This window comes from Halichondria panicea, chromosome 6 (assembly GCF_963675165.1).
Source record: "Halichondria panicea chromosome 6, odHalPani1.1, whole genome shotgun sequence".
Taxonomy (NCBI): domain Eukaryota; kingdom Metazoa; phylum Porifera; class Demospongiae; order Suberitida; family Halichondriidae; genus Halichondria; species Halichondria panicea.
The window spans coordinates 6002147-6018851 of NC_087382.1; the positions used below are offsets into that span (position 1 = coordinate 6002147).

General features: G+C 40.1%; 3 protein-coding genes and 1 long non-coding RNA gene across 4 annotated transcripts in view; 1 reads left to right on the forward strand and 3 right to left on the reverse strand.

The window, feature by feature from the left end:
• Window positions 1–14908, reverse strand: part of LOC135336778 (uncharacterized) — a 171751-nt gene extending 156843 nt beyond the window's left edge. Inside the window, exon 1 of the mRNA XM_064532635.1 lies at window positions 14657–14908. The gene's annotated coding sequence lies outside the window, so the exon portion shown is untranslated. The remainder of the gene's footprint in view (window positions 1–14656) is intronic.
• Window positions 4428–8466, forward strand: LOC135336753 (uncharacterized). Its single transcript, XM_064532599.1, has 4 exons — window positions 4428–5507; window positions 6899–7732; window positions 7854–7955; window positions 8017–8466. The coding sequence occupies exons 2-4, from the start codon at window positions 7528–7530 to the stop codon at window positions 8043–8045; spliced, it is 336 nt and encodes a 111-aa protein (XP_064388669.1). The 5' UTR covers window positions 4428–5507; window positions 6899–7527; the 3' UTR covers window positions 8046–8466.
• Window positions 5800–7382, reverse strand: LOC135336754 (uncharacterized). The gene is made up of 3 exons (XR_010394925.1): window positions 7348–7382; window positions 6298–7021; window positions 5800–6174 (listed from the first exon to the last, which is right to left on the reverse strand). It is a non-coding gene; the product is annotated as an uncharacterized LOC135336754 (long non-coding RNA).
• On the reverse strand, window positions 8577–12747 carry LOC135336751 (uncharacterized). Its single transcript, XM_064532598.1, has 4 exons — window positions 11906–12747; window positions 11710–11853; window positions 8882–9297; window positions 8577–8804 (listed from the first exon to the last, which is right to left on the reverse strand). The coding sequence occupies exons 1-4, from the start codon at window positions 12357–12359 to the stop codon at window positions 8679–8681; spliced, it is 1140 nt and encodes a 379-aa protein (XP_064388668.1). The 5' UTR covers window positions 12360–12747; the 3' UTR covers window positions 8577–8678.
• Window positions 14909–16705: the final 1797 nt, after the last annotated feature.

A 16705-nucleotide genomic window follows, 5' to 3' on the forward strand; every position in this document is an offset into this window, starting at 1 on the left:
ATTATGTGCCAGTATCCAGATATTGGCATAGTGGTTGATACTAGTTAGTGAGGTTGATTTTACCTAAAGCCCACCCACCAACCCGAAACCTGAAAACATAGTAACAATTGGCTATAGTATAGATCTAGTGCCGTTTCATATAATAATACTCACATGCGCATGTGGCACTATATTCTATTGTACATGTCATTTATCGAGTATGTGTGCAACTCTATAGTACGTGAACAGACTCATTACTCATTTGGTACTGTACACACTTGACTTTATACTTTAAATTACTTTTCCTTTGTTCTATATAGGAACTCATTTCATTTTTGATTAGCATAACATGTTTTTAGCTGCAGCCTTTTGAACCTGATTTGTGCTTATGATCTTCGAATTGACTGTGAAAATTGACATTCTCTTTCCTATCCAATCTCCGGTCCCTCACATTAAATTTTTACATTAAATTTTTTTGGTGTCAGCGGTAGGATTCACATTCGTCGGTTGAGCCAATCAAGGGAACGATGCATGATTTCTTTGAACTGTGAATGGCCTCCCAAGGAGGAATACTTTGAACGCCTGCATGTACTGCTAGTCGAATATAGCCAGATACTCTTCTTCCACAGTGGAATAGCGCTCCTAGAAGTTTGCGGCTGTCGTAGGCAACAGGATGCTCTGATCAGTCATCATTCAGACAGCTGGCTGAGAAAACGGCACGATCAGATGCATAAGTTTGCACAATAAATGGACAGTAAAAGTCATGGTTCTGAAGTATAGGAGACGAGCATGCACAGCAACCTTTAGAGACTCTGAAATACGCCTAAGCATTCAGGTGTCTAATTAATTATTGTTAGGGGCGTTCTTTCGAGTGAGGAGATCGATCAGGGGTGCTGCGATAGTGGCGAAAATTGGTCCTTGTAGCCTGAGAAAAGCTGTAACTTGTTTTTTCATCTTTGGTTCCTCTGTAGTTTAGACTATTCTGCATGGTGATACTCTTCCTCCTCGGACAACATGACCCAGGTATAATTATATATATATACACTGCATGCACAGTTGGTCACTCCAACTGGCACTTCTTCAGTTTGATAGTCAGACCAGCTGAGCGGAGTTTTTCCCCCAAATATGCTTGATGTGTTCCTCTTAAGTTGTGCTATGGATGGTGAGATCATCAGAATAAGCTGCGGCAAATGCTGGTACATCCCACAATATAGGTGATCTATGGAGGCTACTTTTTATTCTACTTAATCTATGACCTGATAGTGCATGCATGTAGATCTACAGCTTTGCAGTTGTATTCGAGGCATAATTATTTACAAGAAAGGCTATCTCGAATCCCTTCGAATTAGGGGAACAAGTGTTATCAATTTAATTATATAGGTGTACCATATAGCAGGTAATTTTTTAATGATATATATGGGTGCATATCCATCCTCCTCTTAGGTGTGGTATATCCTATATACGTATATTTTTATAAAGCAATTAAATGTATACAATTAAGTGTATACAATATGATTTAAGGATAGTTATAATTATAGGGAAAAAATGGCCACACGAACTGTCTATAGAGGCTATCCTACCATGCAGGAGAGAAAATTAAGTCACAAATGCCAGATTAGTGTATAACTACTTTGAGAGATTGTTAAATTATTATTAAGTTATTTTGATTTGTGAAAATGTTCAAACAAAGAGACAATAAATTAATGGGAACTACGATTCAACGAAGTACCGGTATTATAATAATAAGACAAGCAACACACAGACTGACATGCAGTGGTATGAAATATTGACATTTGTGAGTTCTTTTAATGTTGCATGACATAATGACAGTATAGATCTGTAGCACTGTAAACTGTAACACTTGAGGAGGGGGTGGGCTTGTCTGTGGTCCTCTGTGGTGAGGGGGGCCAGGACATCCAGGGCAGGCTCTCTCAACTGGTCAGACCTTGCCTTGTGGCTGGTCTGATGATGGGAGGAGTGATGTAACGATCAGAGCTAGCCAGCTTCTTCCCTCACACCATCGGTATAATTATTATGAATCATCATTATGTGTGTTTTCCACCTGATTTTGTTGTGCAATTGGTATTTCTACAAATTTATACGTCTCTCAGTAAATACATTTTGCTGCCTGCAAAACAGGAGCTTTCTTCAACACATACTTATAACAGTGTTTTGAAAACAATCCATCCAGCAGTTATAGACCCAGCTGGTAGTATAGGGGGAGGATTGTCATATATATAGCGGATACTAAATTATGAGCGATCAAAGAAAATAGGAGCACGCTCCCACCCAGAATACCGAGTGAATGGAGCATGGTACATATCTATAGCCAATGTATAGAATTAATCATTCATGAGCTTCCACACCATGTATACATACTCAATTTTGTCAACATTGCATTTGAAGGCTTCTTTTGCTGATTATATTATTATGCTTGCAAAAGGGACCAACCATGAGCTTGTTTTTTATACCAATATACTGCACAATATTCTTACTATTTGACACACTGACTGTTTTCATTTCATGAACCTCGACTTGGAAGTTGAGACATGAATATGGACACTCTTACGGCAAGTTCTTATTACAGTTTGTGATGTTTACTCTATAATAGCCATTATTATGCTGTTGAGTAACCTGTTTTCAGCTATTTGCACGCATAATTGTATAGGAACCCAACTCTCTAGATCTACATGTGCATGCTGATACTTCAATCCTATTCTAAAATCGTCATCCATAGCTATACAGTTCAATATAGTTCCAACTGTTATAAGGAGCTTGAATATATGCATATATATAAGATAAGTTGACCTATATAAGACATTTAGAGATAAACTCTGTACTCCAAAAGATTCGCCAAGAGGAGCAACAACAGCCAAAATGTCAACATCACCACTATTTCTTACATGCTTGCTCATATTATTTGGAGCAGAGCTCTGTTTTTCAAAGGAGCTCACAAGCAATCGTTTGGAGGATCGATTCACAAGGCAAACAGATCGAAATCAGTGTTCCGCTTTTCGATCGATATTGTGCTCTACTGCTGGACTAACACAAATGATTGTCGATGCAAATAGCCAATGTGGACAGTACAGAGAAGCTTACAGAGCATATGTTGGCTGTACTAAACAAGAAAATGGAGAATTTTGTGCTCGAGATTAGCTTAGCACAGCTATTTCATCAGCACTGAGAGTATGTCAGAGTAGTTTACCATTGAGCTCGAGCTGCTCAGAAATATGCCAAGGAGCAATTAAAATCTTACAGGATTTGGTTGCTGTGTAAATTCAATCTACAATATCAGCACAGGAATTTTTAATGTCAATCCCGAAGAGTTTGCAACAGAATTACGATATACACAGCTATTTCAGAACAATCTCTGGGCTCGATGCGGTGTGGATGACCTGGGAATTTGTAGAAATGATGTTGAGATTCAAATATACGTGAAAGCGATCAACCATGTCCTGGAGATAGAACCGAAATTGGAATTCAAATGTATATTGCAATCGGAACAACCTGCTACCAGCAGTAAATGCACTCCGTAATGAAAGCGAGGAAAATTCATGTTACAATTTTGTACTCGACGAGTTTCGGCGGTCATGTGAGCAAAAAACTAATGGTGCATTCTGTATTTCAGAGTCACTGCAGAGTAATTCACAAGCTGAGATAAGAAGACAATGTGATAGTCTAAGAAATAATGACCTTAGCACAAATTGCTTTTGTACATCAAGTTGTCGTGATGCTATCCAGAGCTTTAGAAATGAGTTTGAATGCTGTGTGGATGCTGTGAATCGATCAATGATAAACCCTTTTCTCACTGACAGTCAGCTTTGGGAGTGTTGTGGTGTTGAAACTGTGGACACGAGATGTATGGACACACTCACCTCAGGGTCTCCAGCTGAAGGTGTACAGCCGGCTATTGTATATAGTTGTTTTGTTTATAGCTTATATTCTTTGCACTAATGTAAATCAATGGTTTTGAGTATTTGTATATATTATGCTTTGGTTGAACTTCTGATTTAACTTCTGATTTAGCTGCACACTAACAATTAAGCTAGTTACGTAATAACGATGAGGGATAAGATGTCAGTCCTTAAGTATACGTATAATTACATTGGCATCAACTAGCAACACACTTGTATTTGGTTAGCTATACACTAAAGTCTACTTGTGTTGAGAATCATACCCTTTGCGTCATAGCTCACTCAATTTAATACCATTGAATCCCTTATCAAAAAGCGCATCTACCTACTATAATATACCTGTCCTCGTAAAGATTAACCACATACTATACATTCCAATGACATCACATAATGATGACCTGCAAGAAAGATCATGTATAGAAATTAATGATGCTCATAACTTTATTCATGACATCTATATAGCACCCGTAATAACTACAACCATGCAGTTGCATTGCATGTTGGTTTATCCCCACATGGTGTTTTCTAGCTACGTACCATGTCGTACTAGAATGTGTAATGTGCATGGTAATCATGCTAGGAAATCTCCACTCTGTCACAGTCCTCGCCATTGACATGTCTGCACGAAAAGAAAAATGCTATAATGCTACAGTGGAACCTCAGAATAACAGACAAGTTAGTGCAGGAGGTTTTGTTCGCTATTCAGAGGTGTCCTTTAGGGAGGTTATATACCATAATTATAAAGTCATATTATCCTAAATGTGTTTAGTAAGGGTACCGTATATACAGCGGGATATTTTCGTATGGTGGTTCGTATATTTAAGAGCATCATACGAAAATGAAATTATTCTACCATAATATTCAACGTCACTATCCGAGCTGTACGAAAATTAAATGGGCGGTTCGTACGAAAATTTGCACCAATGAAAATTACCCGCTATAATTATGGTATCAGGAGTTCATGAAGAGGAGTATTCAACTCCCAAGCACATTCCATTCTACATCTAGGACTGAACACTTGTACTACTACAAGTTTGCAGAACAGTTGTCATACTCAGAGTAGCAGTAAGGGCGTGGTGACTCTCGAGTGTGTTGTGGTTTTGTGGTCTGTTCACCCTAGATCTTATTTACTCACAATTCATGACAGCAACTTTAAAAAGAGTATCCTTCTATGAACTGCATGCTTGAGCTATAATTATATACTACCTTTAAATTAATCTTCTGAATATGGTGTATAGCTACCCATAAGAAAAGTACTGAAGAGAAGTTAAATGATTTCTGAATCAACGCTGCGTGTGCAGTCAATTTGAATTTGAACTGCTCTCTTCAGTGCTGCTCCTGCTAACATGACCACAACACTGAACACTTGAACATGAGAGTCACCACCTACTGCTATATACTCTGAGTAGTATGACAACTGTTTTGCAAACCACTGTACACTCCTACTGTCCCTCTTCCATAACTTCACAAAATTCTTGCGGTCGACCTTGGGCAGAATTTCCTTGTAGGTCATTGCATGGATTAACATAAATTCTTCAATTTGCGTTTCTCACAGGTTGCACTCGACCGAGGACTCTCAGCTCGAGGCGTGGAAAGAGGAACCTTGATGAATTTGTGAGTTATAATTTTATAGAATTATGTGCATCATAATACATGTACAAGATATAACATTTGCTGCTCTATATTAATGGCTATATATATAATTTTATAACTGTTTGTTCGGCTGAAGCATTTAATACAACCATGCATGCATGCACAACATTAATTTTGCATGCAGGTGTGTGCTCGGCTCCTCAATCTAATACTGATAATTTCCGAGCCTGCATGTCACGTATGTGTTTCGTAAATTGAGAATTCATTTAATGACAGACAAACTCTTCGCGATCACAATATATAATTGCTAATGTTGGGAAAGCATCCGTAGTTCGTGTGTATATATTGTTTTTGGGTGCCTCTCGAGAAAGGGCGTGGCAGCATTTGCAAAGATGTGGTGTACTACTTATCCTCTCAACAATTTATTGCTACAATTCAGGTTGCTATAGTGGGGGATATATGTAAGGGAATTTCCTCCTAAAGACCCTACCTAATTAGGTAACTAAAGTACGTATAATTATAGCCTGGATAATAGGTGGTAGGTTAAATACACACGGAACTTGTACACTAGCTGTTAGAGGAAATCTGAAACACTTACCTACCACGAGGTCATTCGCTTTCTGTTCCTGTTCTTTGATATCATCCTTAGCTGCTTCATTCTCATATCACTGCTCCCAATCAACTCTACCTGTACGGTCAGATGGAGAATCAGAGTACTTTCTGACACACACTCAAAACACTACCAGGAACTAATTATACATTGTAACACTGCATGCAATACACTTCTCGCTTCTAAGCCCGCTATACTCACCTGTTGAGCTGGTTGGGAGGGTGGCTGCTTCGAGTTTACTTTCAGCTTATTTGGAGGGACGTGCAAGAACCGACGGTCATGATGGTACATGCTTTTTCTTTTGTATCAGGCCGATTGGTATGATGCTATACATACATGTACGTATTTGACTCATGTCTTGTAGGTGCATGTAGGGTATAATGCAGATTTGTAACTTCCTTACTCTGGGTTTCCACTCGTACTCGTACTTGGCAGTCGAGGTCAAAGTTTAAGAAAACGCACATGATACGCAATAATACGCAATAATACCCCCCCCCCACAATAATAATGATACACATGATCAGACAGAATAAGCTAAAAAGTAGCTCTACTGACTTAGTAGGAAATACATACTTGTATAAGTGTAGTGTATAAGCTGTTTGTGTGCTTACGCCCAGTGCAAGAAAGGGAGCACCACTGAAAAAGTGGATACATGTACGTACCCAATGGTGTCCAATTGACGGGCTAGATGTACATAGAATAATGTTACAGAGGCATTTGCAACTATCTTCGACTGCCCATAACAAAATGTATTCAAAACAGGCTGGCATTCTTTTAAAATAAAGCACGTACGTTTGCCCAGCTGTCCGGTAAGAGCTGATGCTGGCGATGGGTCCCAGTGGCCATCAAACTGGAGAGAGATGCCAGGCTTGCTCCCGTGTCTCTGGCCCCGTGCACACTCCTCACTGTCTACAATGAACTCAGTCTGTGAACCAGAAGAAAACACCGATAATTTCTCAGCATTTAGAGAGATTTTAGGGAGGTAGATACGTAACTACTGAAGCCTCTCAAAAAAGAGAGGTGACAGAGGTTGTTTAGACATTACATGTCAGCATTGCACAAAGTTTGAGTGGTCTACATAACGGACACCTTCGGGGAACAACGTTTTGGCTTTGTACGTGCATGTATATATACGCTCAATAGGTACTTTTTTTACCCATTACATGTCCTGTATGCCCAATAGTAACTCAATCTCTTATTTACACCCCAATAGGTGCTAAGTCAGGTACGTACACATGTAGTAAAGCTGACCTGAACTTTCCGAAGGAGTCAACCACTTTTTTCTGTGTAACGAAAGTACTGAATCGCGAACAGTTCATTATATTAAATGCATATACTATCGGCACGTATCGAGTTTATTACAATATACATTTCCACAGGGAATCATGCCTAATTCAGAAGAGATGGCTGTTATTGGCAACCTCAGAAGAGATGGTTGTTATTGGCAACCTCACAAAAGCAAAGTACGCTCTGGTGACTGAAGACAGCAGTACTCAACTGGGTGAAGAGGAGCTGAACCCTGTGTGTTCCAATCTACTGGCGGACTTCAACGTGCAGCCCGTCCCTGGGGTAACCCCAATTCCAAACTGTGTGCAGAGGCAAAAGAGACAGACAAAAATCGTACTAATCAGTGACAGTACGTTATTTTGGAGACTAATTTTCCCCGCTATCTATAATGACCACTAAATAAATTATCCTCTGCATGCAAATTGATGTCTTAGTCTGGCACTATTTTGACTTTTCTTGCTTCCATGCAGTGCTGAAGGATAGCGCTATACTAACTGCTATTGAGAATGAGAATGCATGCAATCCTGTTCTTAGGACTTTAGCAGAAGCTACTATCACCATAGTGGATATAGGTATGAATAGTTCCATCTATTATACAATAATTATGTGAGCAAACATTAATTCCTTTTGCAGAGAGAATCCTCAACATCTTACTCAACTGAGGAAAAGGATTGCTGACAACTGTACGTACATACATTAAGAATACCAATGTAGATACAGGGAACGTCTTTTATACATGCATGAAATGCTCCATGTAATACCCATTAATCCATGGTCAAACAGAAGAACTTGATCAGGGTCAGTTTCTTCCCTCATACCATCATTGTACGGATCATCTCTACGTGCGTTTCCCAGGTTTCTTCTTGTTCTTTTGCATAATTTTTCCGCTTAAGAGCTTGTGGAATTATTTTTCTCAGTCTGAGTGCACTTCGCTGTCTCAGCAGCACAAGAACTTTCTTCAAATGTACTTATAACAGCGATAGCAAATTATCACCACAAACAAAATAAAAGCCATTGCCATAGAAATATTAGATAGTATGTATTGGTTCCCACTAGTGTTTTCGTCACATTGCAACCATTGAGCAGTTACAGCGTATACAGCCTCGAGGCATAGTAACAGTGTTGGCACTCCATTTTAACTTTTTCCAACCAACCTGAAATCCTCTGTAGCTAGTTAAAACTTATCTGACTGGTATGGTACAGTATTATAATTTAACAAAAGCAGCATGAATAGACTTTAAAGAGTGCCAAATGTCCAGTAGCTATAATTACATAGTCAGTGTCAGTCAGATAGGTTAGTCCTGATGCAATGCCTCTTGCACGGTTTTGGGTAGCTTGGTATACTTGCTACCAGCATTTCTATGCAGCTTCTTTGGTAGGTTAGACATAACAACTTTCTTAGAGCAAATCCACTCCTTCACCTAATCGTGCATGTGTGCATGCAGGAGACAAGTGTATACAGTCAATAATGGTGTCAATAGTCACTATATATACCTACCGCGGTCCGGTAGTGATAGATAAGGTATCCTAGTAGACCACACACAAGTGCTGCAATCAAACCTACTGCTAACTCCATATAGTGTGTTGTCGAGGGTGGTTTAGCATTGCCAGGATCTTTAATTGGAGGTTTAGCATTGCCAGGATCTTTAATTGGAGGTTTAGCAGTATCAGTTGTACTATATTTAGCAAGTTGTGCCTTCAGATCAACGATTATGACAGATAGCTCTGAAAATGATGGATGGACGGCCACAGACACAGGTTCAGGGAAATGTATCAAATGCTTCAGAGTTAAGCACACACTATCATCTCCACAGTCAACGATCAGTTGGTATTCACCCCACTGTATGTTAGTGAACATAACATCACTACTACTCTCAGCCTCAGGGCTCAGAACACCATCATCCCTGCTGTTATCTGTGTATGGAATGTACACAATAGATGGTGCAATCACACTTTTTCGAAATAAATCTTAGGAGTTACTAAATGCATGCGAATGATGGTTAATCTTCCAATTGAATTTTCATCTGTAGGTTCAAACATTCTCACACACACTTCCAATCCCTTCATTAACTCTGTACGAGGTTTGCTCGAAGCCAATGCGAAAACAGGCCTGATTTAGAAAAAGTCCACATATTAGCACGCTTGAAAATGGACAATTTGGACTTTAGTATATACATGCACACTATAATAACAGTCGAGTTTGACCTTCATAATATCATACTTCACTGAAATGTCGTTATACCATTTCATTACCATCGGATTCCTTAAAAAGTGCTTCTATCTTTAATGAAAGCACCGCGGGTGCTGATGCGTCGGTGGAGGTGCCAAAGCTACATAACATAAAGCTACTACTAACTATTATATAGCAATAGCTTTTATACACACATTATCTTTTTTATTTTACTGCCATGCAATCGAAGCTAGCATGCATGCAAAATCCAATCCAGAATCACAGCGAAACTCAGAGTGGGTAATATAATTATGATCGATCAAAAGTCCAAGTCTAAAATTAATGGCTGAAGAGCCTTGTAGCTCTCTTCTCACTCTTGAGGACTACCAATAGCTAGCGTTCCAGTGCAGAGCTATAACTACTAAGTAGAGTAGCAACACTCCATGGACAAGCTTTGCTACGCACTTTTCTGAAAAGGCTGCAATGGTATTCCAAGTAAGCAAAACTAATTTCTATTTGTGTTGAGTTTGACCTTCATAAAGTTGTCATAACTTTGTCCTACTTTACTGAAATTCAAAGTTTCATATACCATTGGATTCCTTGTTAAAAAGCGCTTCTATCTATATGCTGTAGAGCTGGTAAGCTCCAACCAGCTAAAAGTTAGCATTTTCCATGTAGAAGTTACAGGCATACTTGTCCACCACATAAAGCATAAATGAAGCCATAATTGACCACATAACTTCTGGGGTCGAACTCAACGCAAATAGACTTTAGGTATAACTCAAGAACAAAGCATTGTTTTGCAAATCCATGCACAAATTAAAATCCAAGAAAAAAGCTAGAAGCCTATAGAAACTCCTACTTGATCATGGAGCAGCTGTAGCACTCTACACACACACACAAACACACTACGGTATACCTCGCTTGCGCATGCGCACCAAGGCATAAGCTTCAACCAGCTAAAAGTTATATTGGAATCTCAGGGCGTAGCCAGAATTTTGAAGAAAGGGGTACTATTATAAATGATAGAGGGCACGAAGCGCCTGATTTTTAGCCGCGCAGCGCCGAAATTTGGTTCACCGGAAGCCACACCTGTTATTAATAACGTCACAATTAACTTATCTGCCAAGTAGGGCGTGGCTGAACCTTTAGTTGTATAGAGAAGCTGGCCACGATCACAAAAGATAACTAGTTTATAGATTTAAGCCAAAATAGCTCACAGTTTAGAGACTGAATCGTTTTCCTTGCCTATACTAGCTACATGTAGCTAACAGCCTAACTGCAGCAAGATCTGGAAGAGAAGGGGTGCTCAGCTGAATAATCAGATACATTTCTCTGTGATTTGTATACTTGACTCAGGCTGGTTGGGGGTGCTCGAGCACCCCTAGCATCCCCCCTGGCTACACACCTGTTGGATTGCAGTTGCACTTGCAACAGATATTGCCAAACAGCAAAACCACAATTAGATTGTTGAATATCATTATCAGTTTTCTGCACCAAGAGTACTTTAACTTGGCACTTTATTACAGGTACTAGAAAGTTAGGGCCAAACTGAAATGACAACCACTTTTTCAGCAGACACTCACTGAACCTCTCTAGGCATGCCCTTCCCCCCCCTCCATCAAACAAAAGAACGTAATTTACATGCGTGTACATGTACAGTCAATCAAGCATTCTTGAAATGTTTATTTCATGTATAATTATACTAGGCTATATTCAAAATAGTAAAATATAATTATAGTCAAATAAGACTAGTATCCATTTCTGTATAGGTATCTATTACTAAGACCATGACTGAGCCCCTTCTTGGGCTAAGGTTTAACATTTCCCCATGCAGCCTAATTCTGGTGGGTTTGCGCATGTATATACGTTCAGGAATAAAGTCATAAAAGTGCAAGGATAAGAAATTATTAAAATTCATATCTGGAAATCTAATTGTGGTTTGCCAGTTGCTTGGTAATTTTCTGTTGCAAGTTGCACTGTAGCATTTTCCAAGTAAAAGTCCCTGGCATACTTGTCAACCATATAGGGTCTAAATGAAGCCATAATTCACCACAGAACTTCCGGGGCCAAACTCTACCAAACAACTACCAAACAACTACTAAATCATTTTTTGCAAAATCAGACGTTCATATGACGCACACATGATCACTTACCTAATTTGCCTTGAGGGTCGTGTAGTGATACTGATATAGTGATGTCTTTAGATATAGCGAGATCCTTGGAGAGGGTGATAGTAACGCTGCCTGTAGGATTATCTTGGGGCACATCACAAACGGCCGTGGCAGTCACATTAAGAGCTATAGGGATGAGGAGGTAGTAGGGACAACATTTGCTAGTATACACACTCACTCTTTGTTTCCTTGACAATCACCACTTCAATATTGTCTTTGTCTGTACAGAGAATAGGATGATTACAGGACAGCAGTGCACTGAGGTCTCCTGTTAGCACTTCATCTGTTCCACCACCAACAGACACTTCAAGCTTCTCATGAGATATATACTGAATGCTAATCTCCCCAGTAGTAGTATCAGTTAAAACTGCTTTATTGACTGAAATTTTAATCTCAGAGGATGCAAATACCAAGGCTTTGTTGAGTGGCTTAGCAGTGAAGGTGAAGTCAATATGGTCTTCCTGGAATCCATTTTGGGGAATCAGAGTAAGCTTGATACTTAATTCAGTCTTCTCATCTTTCTTAGACTCAGTTAATGGGTTCAAGGTGTACATAACACTGCCAGTAGCCCCTCCAAGCTCATAGATAGTTAGCACCAGTACACAACACACTACAAACCTGTATCTTTCCATTGCTAGCTAGCTTAGTTTATTTGAAGTTCTATCTGTCCGGCAACCCGAGATCTTGACAGCACAATAGTGTTCTGTACTAGCCTCGATCCCAGGCCGAGTTTTCGCTTTTATAACGGTTAGGCGAACAACTAGGCTAGACTGGCGGTGACAGCCGCCCGAGCGCGTAGCGCGAGCGACTGGCAAACTGCCTATCAGTCACTCGTCTCAGCGGAAGTGTAATAGATCGTATGACACTACTAAACATGAATATCATTATAGATAATGTGGTTAAATTTTGCTATGAGATTCAGCTACTATGGAATGCACTGAATCCCCTGAAGTGTAAGTGCGGTTAGAATTACAGGGCTAATATGACGTTGAGCTATCTGATAGGCTGCAATGCTCGTTGCAGCTGAGACAAGTGACTGATAGGCAGTTTGCCAGTCTCTCGCGCTACACACGCGAGAGGCTGTCGCCGCCAGTCTACAACTAGGCCTGGTACTAGTTGTCTGCGCATGTGTCAGTCGTTAGGACGAATGGATATTCTCGTTCACTTTCATATTCATGTACTATCGTGTACTAGAAGTCAGTTTCCGTTTTATCATTATTGGAATGGCTCTTAGCTGAAGCTTCTCTCATCTCTGAAGCTTAGAAAACATTATTCTAAAGACTGAACAACAAGGGAAAAGGTATAAAGCTTTGTCAAGCTTGTTAAGGTCAGACATTTTTGTGTGGGCCTAGTCTCATGAATCAGTCCATGAATGGCACCTCCCCAGGCCCTTGTGAAGCAGCTCTCTATGTGCATCTTTTGTGTACTCACTCTGTGCATTTTCTGTGTACAAATTTCGACTATTAAATATTTTTGCCGACCACAAATACAATGAAAATTTGACGCATGTGCAGACAACTAGTACACGCTCCCACACCCACAATGCGGTGACATTTCAATTGAGCTGGCTCTTAGCGAGAGCCACCTCAATTAACAGTTGACAGTATACTTACATGTGTTTCTCACTACTTTACTATTTTTATACAACTACATGCTTGCCCTCTTGTAATTTGGGCCAGAGCTGAGACCCACCCGTAAAAAAAATAACAGGCCTAGTTGTTCGCCTAACCGTTATAAAAGCGAAAACTCGGCCTGGTATCGAGGCTATGTTCTGTACATGCACAGTAAATGGAGCTACGCCCACTTCCTGTGACACACCCGTCTTTTTTTTCTTTCAGTGGTCATATGTGACAGGCTCTGGGAAAAAGGACATATTGGAGCAGATATTGGTTTTGAGCAATAGCCAGATTTATAGACTGCAGTGTATAATCTCATAATAATTTTTCTTAGCTTATAGTTATCTACAGTCTTTCTACTACCTCTCTGTAAAATCTGATGCTCTGAATCCAACGCGTTCAACCGAAGCGCTTTGCCTAAGCAGCCGCCATTACCTTACTTTTCCCATTTAGCAATCTTTAAGTGGGCGTTTCTCAATACTGCTATTTCAGAACTTTGAGTTTCTAACGCGCATAACTCAGGCTAGCCTCGATCCCAGGCCGAGTTTTCGCTTTTATAACGGTTAGGCGAACAACTAGGCCTGGTACTAGTTGTCTGCGAATGCGTCAAATTTTCATTGTATTTGTGGTCGGCAAAAATATTTAATAAATCAATAATCGAAATTTGTACACAGAAAATGCACAGAGTGAGTACACAAAAGATGCACATAGGGAGCTGCTTCACAAGGGCCTGGGAGTTGCCAGTTGTGCTGCAGCACGATTACAGTGACCCAGGGCAACTTCAAGATGATTGAATGCCTTTAAATTACGTTTCAAAACGATTTAGCAGGCTGCTGGACTTCTCTGATTCTAGGCCCCAACTCGTAACTCAGTTAAACTTTGCTTGAGAAAACGTAGATTCTCTTGATGCCTCTGAGCTACCCAGCAACGCTCGAACGAGCAGGTCATACTCCAGTCCTGTAAGTATAGGACAATATTAAAAGAAACCAAACACGGTTAAACCCTTACCTCAAACTGTCCAGTCTCGTCTGTTAGTATAGCCAAGAGGAACAATGTTGGGATAGCTGGATAGTAGCCATTGCTCTGTGTACAGAGAAGTAGACATTCAAAATACGTGTAGATCTAATTTCTTGTATTAAACAGGTTATAGTGTCATTGTCGACGAGCTGATGATGGCAGCACCAAGTTCTCTAGCTCACACTCTTCACTTGATCCACCATATTAATGATGATACTATAGTCTACCTAGATCTTTAATTAATACCAAACATAAACAAGACTTGATAGCATAGGGCCCACACAAAAATATCTGACCTTAACAAGCTTGACAAAGCTTTATACCTCTTCCCTTGTTGTTCAGTCTTCAGAATAATGTTTTCTAAGCTTCAGAGAAGAGAGAAGCTTCAGCTAAGAGCCATTCCCAATAATGATAAAACGGGAACTGACTTCTAGTACACGATAGTACACGAATATAAATGTCACGAAAGTGAACGAGAATATCCATTCGTCAGAATCTGACGAACGATTGACGCATGCGCAGACAACTAGTACCAGGCCTAGTTGTTTGCCTAACCGTTATAAAAGCGAAAACTCGGCCTGGGATCGAGGCTAAACTCAGGCATGAAAAGAGGTATGTGAAAACTAAACATATCAATGCATAGGCAATTCTTTTCATTATAATTAGTAAAACCAGTAGGTTTTACATAGGATTGGCAGTGGGTTTGCCCGTGTTTAGCAATATTTCACTTATTTTGACTTATGTTCAAACGGTTCTATCTCTGCAGGGAAAGGCCACATCAAGAAACTGAATGGACAGATAGTATTTAGCCTTTTCTCTCTTTGTATCTCTCATTTCATAATCCATGAACGTTTTAAATGTATGAATATTGTCATTTTAAAAATTGCACTATTTCGACGTTTCACCGCTCATTGTCTGACTGTATGACCATAGATAGAGTAGAAGAGGGATTGGAAACGGAAGTGATTCACGTGATGTTTTACAATGAAGTCTACGTAGTGGCTCTGGGACCATCCGTGTATCTCCTCATAACTCCCGCAAAAGCCCGGGAAACTTATTGCATACATCTCAGAGCTACCCCCATTACTGAATCACATGCCCCCTGATAGTAGGTATCAATTGGAAACAAAGAAAATATAATCTCGATTGTCGTAAAGTAGCTAGAGGTACACAGAGCGCTTTTTCATGCTTGTGTTCCTATAGTACCTTTGATATAGCTAAGGCTTTGTAACTAAATAGTGTCCTGTGTCCCAAATGGCCTCAAGTATTAGAGAAAGTTGATGCTTAGCAGCAGAACTGCTCGTGGACTTCTTACAGAGAGCAAAACAATTCTCATGAATTATTCATGTTTAGCCCTCGTGTTAAAAAGTAAGCCTCAATTAAAACCGCGGAGATACACGGATGGTACTTTGAGGGTACTTCCGTTTCCAATCCCTCTTCTACTCTATCTATGGACTGACTAAGTGTAAGCATATAGAGTAGAAGAGGGATTGGAAACGGAAGTGATTCACGTGATGTTTTACGATGAAGTCTACGTAGTGGCTCTGGACCATCCGTGTATCTCCCCGCAAAAGCCCGGGAAATTTATTGTGTCTAAAGCATACATCTCAGAGCTACCCCCATTACTGAATCACATGCCCCCTGATAGTAGGTATCAATTGGAAACAAAGAAAATATAATCTCGATTGTCGTGAAGTAGCTAGAGGTACACAGAGCGCTTTTTCATGCTTGTGTTCCTATAGTATATTTGATATAGCTAAGGCTTTGTAACTAAATAGTGTCCTGTGTCCCAAATGGCCTCAAGTATTAGAGAAAGTTGATGTTTAGCAGCAGAACTGCTCGTGGACTTCTTACAGAGAGCAAAACAATTCTCATGAATTATTCATGCTTAGCCCTCGTGTTAAAAAGTAAGCCTCGATTAAAACCGCGGAGATACACGGATGGTACTTCGAGGGTACTTCCGTTTCCAATCCCTCTTCTACTCTATCTAGTAAGTGAGTGAGTTTCTTGCCCAGCATTTACTCCAAGTACAGCCCTCTCCAGGGCATTCTGCACAGGGTTTCCAAACGACTACAACCTGGATTACAAAGCACTTCTTCAGATTTTCGATTGCTTCCACGAGGCAGATGACCTCTCAGTCTCTATTTCTCTTACCTAGATAATTCCGCCATCTTTAATGACTCAGCAATTGTGTTGTGGCCAAATAATAGATAGGCGTGGCTAAGAAACCGTGCGCCTAAAATCAGTGCAGCGCTTTTCCAGAGCCTGAGGTGTTGCTTTTCTTCACACTGTTCAGCTCTAGCTCCCTTTCTCTGACAAGCATGCTATATGCACTGGCTATATAT

What these genes read in the sequence shown, in the direction of transcription:
- LOC135336753 (XM_064532599.1), top strand. Translation starts at nt 7,528, where the DNA reads ATGGTTGTTATTGGCAACCTCACAAAAGCAAAGTACGCTCTGGTGACT. An exon ending in AATCGTACTAATCAGTGACA is followed by an intron (nt 7,733 to 7,853) that starts GTACGTTATTTT and finishes GCTTCCATGCAG; the next exon opens with TGCTGAAGGATAGCGCTATA. An exon ending in TATCACCATAGTGGATATAG is followed by an intron (nt 7,956 to 8,016) that starts GTATGAATAGTT and finishes TTCCTTTTGCAG; the next exon opens with AGAGAATCCTCAACATCTTA.
- LOC135336751 (XM_064532598.1), bottom strand. Translation starts at nt 12,359, where the DNA reads ATGGAAAGATACAGGTTTGTAGTGTGTTGTGTACTGGTGCTAACTATC. An exon ending in CGACCCTCAAGGCAAATTAG is followed by an intron (nt 9,298 to 11,709) that starts GTAAGTGATCAT and finishes TTCCATACACAG; the next exon opens with ATAACAGCAGGGATGATGGT. An exon ending in TCTATCACTACCGGACCGCG is followed by an intron (nt 8,805 to 8,881) that starts GTAGGTATATAT and finishes ATGCACGATTAG; the next exon opens with GTGAAGGAGTGGATTTGCTC.